Genomic DNA, 9,571 nt, shown 5'->3' on the forward strand with positions numbered 1-9,571 from the left:
TGCTTGGTTGTAACAATTTCCAGAAAGGAAAGGTATACTAGAGAAAGGTATAGCAGATGAACGCACATAGTTTATGTGAAATCATGAGCACATAGTTTATGTGAAATCATGAGTATGACATGTTTCATATGAAATTATGTGCGTACATCTTAGTATTTAAGATAGTCGAGACAAAAATAATGAGATCCCTTTTTATGGTGTGGATCTACCCCGCCTAGTCACTACACTATACCTTAAACCACTAATGAAAAATATGATCAGTTTGTGATATTTACATATCTTAATTATCAACAAAACACCTGAGTCATTAATTGGAGTGGTAAGGATAATGTCTATCACCCTTATCAGGGTTTGAATCCTCGCTCTCCCGTTTTAAAAAAATTATCAACAAAGCCAACTAATTAAATAAATCGCCAAAACCATAACCATGTGATTTGTCTGCCAATAACATATTACATAATTAATAACTAATTAAAATCTATTAACACAACTAAAAAACGTCCCAACCTTTGGCTTCAATAGCGACGAAAATTCCGAGTTTGCCCATACACATTCGTGAAAACCCCAACCAGGTCCTGCCGATACGGCAAGTAAGACCGCCGTTTCTCGCTTTCCTTCACTGCCCTGTTAAGTTTTACAGATTCCTCCTCAACTCCTCCTTTCGCCTCCTTTGCGTTGGAAACTGGTGTTCTCTGCTTCGCTTCCCCTGCTTTTTTGTTGTTATTGATTGATGCCAGGAACACGAACGTGTCCTTGCCGTCGCTGTGGCTTCGGTTCAACAGGTCTCGAAACTTCCACCGCTTCGACGAACCTGTGGAACCGCTCTTCTTGCACATCCTTGGTGACGACTCTCCCGCCTTTTTCGGAGTCCAGACGCAGTAAGTGCCTGGTTCCGCGCCGTCTAGTTCGTCCGCCTCCGACGATGAACAAGACGTAGATGTCAGTTCGCGCTCTTCGCTAAACAGCTGCCGTAAGGGCAGCCGATTCGACGTCGCTTTGGTTTTTGTCAAATCACAGCTGTATAATATCAAGCAAGAAGTCAACAATATCAAGCAAGAATATCACAGCTGTATAATATCAAGCAAGAAGTCAATAATATCAAGCAAGAAGATCATAGCTGTATAATATCAAGCAAGAAGTCAATTCAAAGATTCAGCAAGATTATAGGAGTCTAATTGTAGAAAAAAGTCAATGATTAGTTCCTAAAATCACTCTGTAAAATATTTCATTATTCTCTGTATATAATTAGTCTATCACGACATATTGAAATGATAAGAAGATTATTCCACTCTTCCAACTTTGAGATGGTATCAGAGGAGTCGATACTGGCCGTCTCTTAATCAAACCCTACTCATTCATTCATCACCAAACACAGTCTGTTGAAACTCATTATCTTCTCATTCTTTAGTCATCATCATGACAAGTGAAGATGTCTCTCCCAAATCAAATTCAATCCCTCATATTGTCACCATACAAGGAGACAATTCCAACTTCTCAACTGGCATAAAGTTAGATGAAAATAACTATTCTCTATGGCACCAAGTCATGGAGATGAAAATTGCTGGACGAGAAAAACATGGTCACCTAACCGGTGATACTATCCAACCTGCAGCTACAGATCCAGCATACAACAAGTGGCGTGCATCAGATTGTCAAATTAAGAATTGGCTAGTTGATGCCATGCACCCCAGTCAGATGAAACGATTCATTCGTTATGATACAGCCAAGCAAGTATGGGATGCCATCAAGAAAACATACTCTGATGGTTCTGATGAGGCAAAGATTTATGATCTACATCGACAATCATTTATGATGAAACAGAATGGTAGATCAGTTGCAACATACTATAGTGATCTCACAGAGATATTTCAAGAACTTGATCAGTTAAGCCCCAGCAACATGCAACACCCAGAAGATATGGAAATAAGACGCAAGGAGATTGACCGTCTTCGAGTTTATATTTTTCTTGCAGGTTTGGACAATAATTTTGATCAAATTCGAGGAGAAATTTTAAGGATGGAGCCTAAACCTGAACTCGGGGCAGTATATGCACATATTAAAAGAGAGAGTAATCGTCAAGGCACTATGTCTGAAGCAGATTCCACATCTGAAACCGTAGCCTTGGCTACCACAAGGTATAAGCAATCTCGCTCTCAGAATTCAGGTGCTACTCGTAACAGAACTCCAATGAAGTGTGCAAAATGTGGTCTTGAAAATCACACAATTAAAGGATGTTACGAGATTATTGGTTATCCAGAAGGATGGGTTCATAAAGGCCGAAAGAAGGAACCAAGTCGGGCTTCATTCATCTCTGCTGGACCATCCCAGGAGAAAGACTCTGAACTTCCATCAGGTACATCTGAATCCAAGGCTTTGGCGACCTCAGGTACTTCTTCACTTACTTATAATAGATCATGGATTATTGACACTGGTGCTACTGACCATATGACATCTAGCTCAATTGGATTACACTCCACAAAATCATCATCTCAAACTCATGTTACTAGTGCAAATGGAACCACTTCCCAAGTTTTGGAAGAAGGGTCCCTCTCTCTTACGCCTTCATTAAACCTAGATCACATCTTGGTTGTCCCTTCCCTAGACTATAATTTGTTATCTGTTCCTCAGATTATTGATTCCCTTAATTGCACTGTGTGTTTTTGGCCATCTTATTGTCTTTTTCAGGATCTACTCACCAGGGCCGTGATTGGATGTGGTACTAGGAAGGGAAAGTTGTATTATTTGGACCTATCAGATGATTGCAGTAGCAGATTGAGTCGTGTGCATCATGTAAGAGGTATAGAGTCAGACAGAATAAAGCAGATTTGGTTATGGCACAAGCGACTAGGACATGCTTCCTTTGGTTACCTAAAACTTTTATTTCCAGATTTATTTTCTCAATTTGATTTATCAGACTTTCATTGTGAAACTTGCATTTTCGCCAAAAGTCATCGTGTTTCTTACCCATTGAGATTAAATAAAAGTTCTATACCTTTCATGGTTGTCCATTCGGATGTTTGGGGACCATCAAGAGTTCTCACTATTAGTGGCTTTAAGTGGTTTGTGACTTTTATAGATGACTGCACCAGGATGACATGGGTATTTCCCATGAAACAGAAAAGCGAAGTTACTGCAAAATTCAAACAATTTCATCAGTATGTTGCTACACAGTTTGACAGGAAGATCATAACACTACGGTCAGATAATGGCAGAGAGTATGTCAACAATGATCTTTCTTTGTTTTTTAACCAACAAGGGATTGTTCACCAAACCACATGTGCTTATACGCCACAGCAGAATGGTGTAGCAGAACGAAAGAACCGCCATCTCCTAGAAGTTACTCGTGCATCTTTATTCGAGGCTTATATGCCCCACAAATTTTGGGGGGAGGCTCTTTGTTCTGCAGCTTACCTCATCAATCGGACACCATCCAGTACTCTCCAATATCAAACTCCATTTCAAACATTGACCAACCTTCTCACAGTGCCACCTACACCAAACCTTGAACCACGGATTTTCGGGTGTGTTGCTTACATTCAGTTACATACTCACCAACGTAGCAAACTGGACCCATGTGCATTACGTTGTGTCTTTGTAGGCTATGCTACCACTCAAAAAGGCTACAAGTGTTTCCATCCACCTACACAAACCTTATATGTTACATCTGATGTTACTTTCAATGAAAGTGAATTTTATTACTCAAGGAACACTTCTAAGCATCCTCTGCAGGGGGAGAACTCTATCTTTGCAGAAGATACTCAAAACCAAGTTGTCCATGTTTCCCAGTGTCCCGATGGTAATATTGATGGGTCAACTAATCCTGTGGAAGAACAACTTCAAGTAGGTCAAACCATGAGGGACGAAGAGCAAGGACCAGAAAATCAAATTCAAGAGGAGATCGACCCAGACCATGCCAATCCTACAACAATGCCAGAACAACCAGCTACGAATCCAGATAGTGTCCTAAATACAACTTCTCCTATAGTACCATTGCCAGTCAATCAGTCCAGTCCTGAAAACCCTACACAGGTACTTGAACAATCTAACTCTGATTCCCTACCTGAGTCAAGTCATTCAAGTTATAAATTGCCTCCTCGTTCAAACCGAGGAATTCCTAAACAACAATATGAACCTGATCCAACTTCAAGTGTTAAATACCCTATTGCTAATCATGTGTCTCTTCATAGGTTATCCCCGTCATATGCATCATTTGTGTGTCAATTATCCACTGTATCTATTCCAAGTAATGTGCAGGAAGCTCTTAAGGATCCCAAGTGGACTCAAGCCATGAATGACGAAATGGAGTCTCTCCAAAAGAATTCTACTTGGGAGATGACTCATTTGCCAGAAGGGAAGCAAACAGTAGGCTGCAGATGGATCTATACAATCAAATTTAGAGCAGATGGAGCAATTGAACGATACAAAGCAAGACTGGTGGCAAAGGGGTATACTCAGACATATGGAATTGACTATTGGGAGACGTTTGCACCTGTAGCTAAAATCAACACAATTCGGGTACTTATCTCATTGGCAGCCAACCTAGATTGGCCTTTACATCAATTTGATGTAAAAAATGCTTTTTTACATGGAGACCTAGAAGAAGAAGTCTATATGGACCCTCCTCCCGGATGCAAGATGAAGCAAAGTCAGAGCAACATGGTATGCAAACTCAAAAAGTCTCTTTATGGATTGAAGCAATCACCCCGAGCATGGTTTGGAAGGTTCAGCAAATCAATGAAGAATTTTGGCTACAAACAATGCAATTCTGACCACACTCTCTTCTTGAAACATAAGAAAGGTAAGATAACTGCACTCATTGTGTATGTTGATGACATGGTAGTTACAGGGAATGACCCAGAAGAGAAGGAAGCGTTGCAACATTATTTAGCAGCTGAGTTTGAGATGAAAGATCTCGGCGAACTAAAGTATTTCTTGGGCATTGAAGTGGCACGTTCAAAGCAAGGAATATTTCTATCACAACGAAAATATGTCCTTGACCTTCTAACCGAAACTGGAATGTTAGCCTGCCAACCAATAGAGACTCCAATGGAGGTGAATCTTAAACTTCATGAAGATGCTGAACAAGTACCTACCAATAAAGAACGATATCAACGTCTTGTTGGTAAGTTGATTTACTTATCACATACAAGACCTGACATAGCATATCCTGTTAGCGTCGTAAGTCAATTTATGCATGCACCGAGAGAGGCTCACATGGATGTTGTGATTCGAATTCTGAGATATCTTAAATCTGCCCCGGGGAAAGGATTGATGTTCTCAAAACATGTTCATCTTGATGTGAAAGGGTATACAGATGCAGATTGGGCCGGTTCAGTTACTGATAGAAGATCAACATCTGGTTACTTTACTTTCGTGGGAGGCAATTTAGTCTCATGGCGTAGTAAGAAACAGAACGTGGTGGCTAGGTCAAGTGCTGAAGCAGAATATAGGAGTATGGCACATGGAATATGTGAACTACTCTGGATAAGAAATTTGATGAGAGAATTGGGGTTCAAACAAAAAGGAGCAATGCAATTGTATTGTGATAACAAGGCTGCAATAGACATCTCACATAATCCAGTGCAACATGATAGGACCAAGCATGTTGAGATTGACAGACATTTCATTAAGGAGAAACTCGAGGCCAAGATCATTGAGGTACCATTTGTCAAATCTGAAGATCAACTTGCAGATATTCTCACCAAAGCAGTTACAGGCAGAATCTTTCACAGCTCACTTAGCAAGTTGGGCATTAAAGACATATATGCACCAACTTGAGGGGGAGTGTCAAATCACAGCTGTATAATATCAAGCAAGAAGTCAACAATATCAAGCAAGAATATCACAGCTGTATAATATCAAGCAAGAAGTCAATAATATCAAGCAAGAAGATCATAGCTGTATAATATCAAGCAAGAAGTCAATTCAAAGATTCAGCAAGATTATAGGAGTCTAATTGTAGAAAAAAGTCAATGATTAGTTCCTAAAATCACTCTGTAAAATATTTCATTATTCTCTGTATATAATTAGTCTATCACGACATATTGAAATGATAAGAAGATTATTCCACTCTTCCAACTTTGAGAGTTTTAATTGTGGTGGTTTCCTCGTTGATTTTGCACAACGCGTTAGAGATCAAATCTGTGTTGAAGAGAGGGTAGACCGGCCTGATCTGGCCGTTGTAGAAGATATCGTCAGCGGTGATAGGTATGAACTCCCGGTCTCTGCTCACGATTGAAAACTCAAACTCTCCATCGCTTTCATCTTCATCGTTGTTATCGTTCTTTTCGTCGTGACTTTCTTGTTCTGGTTGTTCACAACTCCCGGTGCTGAAATCGTAGAAATTAGAGTCGGAGACTGTTCCATCGTCGAATTCTTGAACGACTCTGGCAGCAATCTCGGCGAGCTTTCCGAAAGAGTAGGTGTCGAAACTGGGAGATCTGTCCGGAGAGATCGAGAGTAGCGAACTACTTTCCTGCATTTCCGAATTCACTTTTCAATTTCTTGAGAGAGGAAGAAGGAGGAAGGAATTGGGAGATATATAGAGAGAGAAAGAAGCCGTGTTGATGGAGATTTGAAGGAAATGAGGAGGCGGTGTTTGGATATACGCGAGCGTGCGAGTGGGGGTGGAATATTTATTATTGGCTTTTGCGGAGCTTCATTTGAATCCAAATCGAGCGCAACGCGCTTTCTTTATAAGGTGGCGGAGCCGCGGAGAGGTTGGTGGGCCTGGGCCTATTAAGTAATCAAAATGCGCTCTTTATGAAATGTTAATACTAACTTGGGCTTTGGGTCCATTTTGTAAAGAATTTGAGAAGTATATATACCATTTCATGTTGTGATTGTTTGGTTCAATTTTCGTTGATTGGTGTATATATGTTGTGATAAATTACATAAGGGATAGTATGCGATTCATTATAAAATAAAAGAAATTAATTATCAAATTGTTACACATTTTAATCAAACAATTTGACAATACACTATTAGCTAAAAATGGTCTTTTTATGGGGAAATTCATTATACTAACTTTGGCCCTTTATAGGTGAGAAGGAAGACCAAGGAAAAAATCATTATTCACAATTATGGTTATAGAGTCAGAGTGTACTAGTTAGCTAGTTGGTACGCATAATTTGAGTAATGACTAGTGCTAGTGTCTATGGTAGAGGCTAATGCGAGTGCAAATTGGCACTAATTAAGCAGTAACAACAACCACAATGGTGTAAATTTGTCGTGGTCAATAAAATATATTGGGGATGTATTTTGTTGATGTTGTTGGGCCAACAACAACAACCACAATGGTATAAATTTGTTGGCTTAATTTTTGGTGTAATAGAGGTAGGATCATGTTTGCTCCCCATGTGGGTCTCCCCTCTAACACACTCACATTTACACAAAAATCAATATTGTGCGTGCTCCACCTTTATTACACCAAAAATAAAGTCAGCAAATTTATACAATTATATCAATATATTTTGTTGGTCCAGCCACATCAACAAAATATCCAGCCGTATCAGCAAAATACGTATTCAAATACATTTTGTTGTCCCAAACAAAAAATTACCATTACAAGTACTTGAGTGTGGATTGAGTGGGACCCATGTGTTGGAGTCAACATGGAGGTCAACCATGTCTCATGTCTCCATACTTGACCCAACAAAATGGAGACAATAAATTTACATCATTGTACACATCCATTCCCATGTTGGGCCAACAAAACACACTTTTTGCTCATTCATGCCCATCAGATGTGCACCATTGTGGTTTCTCTCAAGTCTTAAGCACCGATGATGATCAACAAGTGTTGAATCTTGGATTGGATAGAACACGTGGAGGATTCCATGCAATTTACAACCACCATCTCATATAATAATTGCTAATTTGAATATATCCAGGTTGAGGTTGGTAATTAATTGTATACAAGATAGAAAATGTGTACCAATATTAGATGGAAGTATGGAACTTATCTCAACCCTGTTTTGGAAGTATATAGACGTCAAAATCCAGGTTTATAAGAAAGATGTAGAATAATGATACACAGCAGTCACCGGTTGATGTCAATTACCTTGTGTTAGGAAATTAACACTATATATGTGATCTGTCTTGTACTTTGAATGAGACAACCCTTTTATATATATATAAACTTGGACGACTAATAAACCCCAACAGGGACAATAAACTGTTGTCGGATAATGATGATAATTTCTAAACTACATACTCAACTAGTTTTGTCTGTTGCCACCTATATATCTACGCCTACCTACACCCACTTCAACAAATTTACACCATATGATTCACTATATATATATATATATATATATGATAGTGAATGCAATCAGTGTTTAGGCTGGAATGATGAATTGCAGCTGGGTTAATTATCCAAGCACTATTACAAATAAAATCAGACATGCCTAATGGAAAGATAAATATACTTGACTTGATAGAGGAACCACATATATTGTGAGTGTGATCAAACGAGATAAACTCTCACGAGATTACAACTCGTCTACTAAGATGATTTAGGTGTTTAAATGTTTGTTACATATATATGCTAAATGCGACCGTGATGTCTACGAAAGTGAGTTAGGTTTTATTTTATTTTATGAAATGAAGGCTATTATTGGATTGATGAGACTAATATTTCCACTAATTATTCTAAGTTCTAACCCAAAATATATTTTTTAAATGCAACAAGAATTTATATTATCAAATGATATATATCAGAGGATTTCTTCGTCATTGTGGAAATTTAATTTTTCCTACAATTCGCATCTTCTTTAGAAAGGTTAGAAAAATAGTAAAATATCATAATGTAAGATCAATTCATTCAATATTTCATCCTTAGTTTAGATGACCCACTTATGCTAATTCGCAGCAAACCTGGTAGTAATGAGTATTAGTCTTTGGGATTACGTAAAGTCCCATATTATAAGGCATGCATGATCAGTGCAATCAATAATAAAGACCATTTTTAAGGATGGACGGTGGTGCTGTGTTTTACAGTAGTGATTTCCTGGCTACCTTGCTTCCAGCACGAACATTTTAGAGTAAAACAGATCAATACATGATTTGGAAAACAGATCATATGGATGTGATGCAATCTCTTGTTTTGTTTGTTTGTTTGTTTTTTAAAAATACCACAGAGAAATATTTTTGTGGTGGGAATCGAACTTTGGGCACACAAATGTCTGATCTAACCAATTGCCAATCAGGTCATCTCTCGTTCATCGTATCTTATTGTTGTTGTGTAACTATATGTTCTTCTTTATATTAATTATAATAATTGCAGTTTGATAACTTTCATAAAGAGGAAAAAATAATAAAATTAAGAAGAGAAATTTGTGATGATATGCCATTGTTTGAAATACGGCTACAAATATCTTTTATTCAATTTGTAGAAATTTTTTTGGTTTTTCCATACACAATAGTTCACTATTTTGCAAATAAATGTTGTATTCATAAAACAATTTTTTTTTTTAAATATGGGATCTTGAAGCAATTTCCCACGTCTATTTCTCATGGATTTTTTCATAATTGCTTAGGGTTTATTTTTCCGAAATGCGCTTAGGCTTAA

At 38.1% G+C, this 9,571-nt stretch overlaps 1 protein-coding gene across 1 annotated transcript; it reads right to left on the minus strand.

Moving 5' to 3' along the window:
* Positions 1 to 381: 381 nt before the first annotated feature.
* Positions 382 to 6,686, minus strand: LOC119985247. Its single transcript, XM_038829485.1, has 2 exons — positions 6,088 to 6,686; positions 382 to 1,000 (listed from the first exon to the last, which is right to left on the minus strand). Exons 1-2 carry the CDS (start codon positions 6,479 to 6,481, stop codon positions 516 to 518), a joined length of 879 nt encoding a protein of 292 aa, XP_038685413.1. The 5' UTR covers positions 6,482 to 6,686; the 3' UTR covers positions 382 to 515.
* Between the last annotated feature and the right edge of the window lie 2,885 nt (positions 6,687 to 9,571).

This window comes from Tripterygium wilfordii, chromosome 19 (assembly GCF_013401445.1).
Source record: "Tripterygium wilfordii isolate XIE 37 chromosome 19, ASM1340144v1, whole genome shotgun sequence".
NCBI lineage: Eukaryota > Viridiplantae > Streptophyta > Magnoliopsida > Celastrales > Celastraceae > Tripterygium > Tripterygium wilfordii.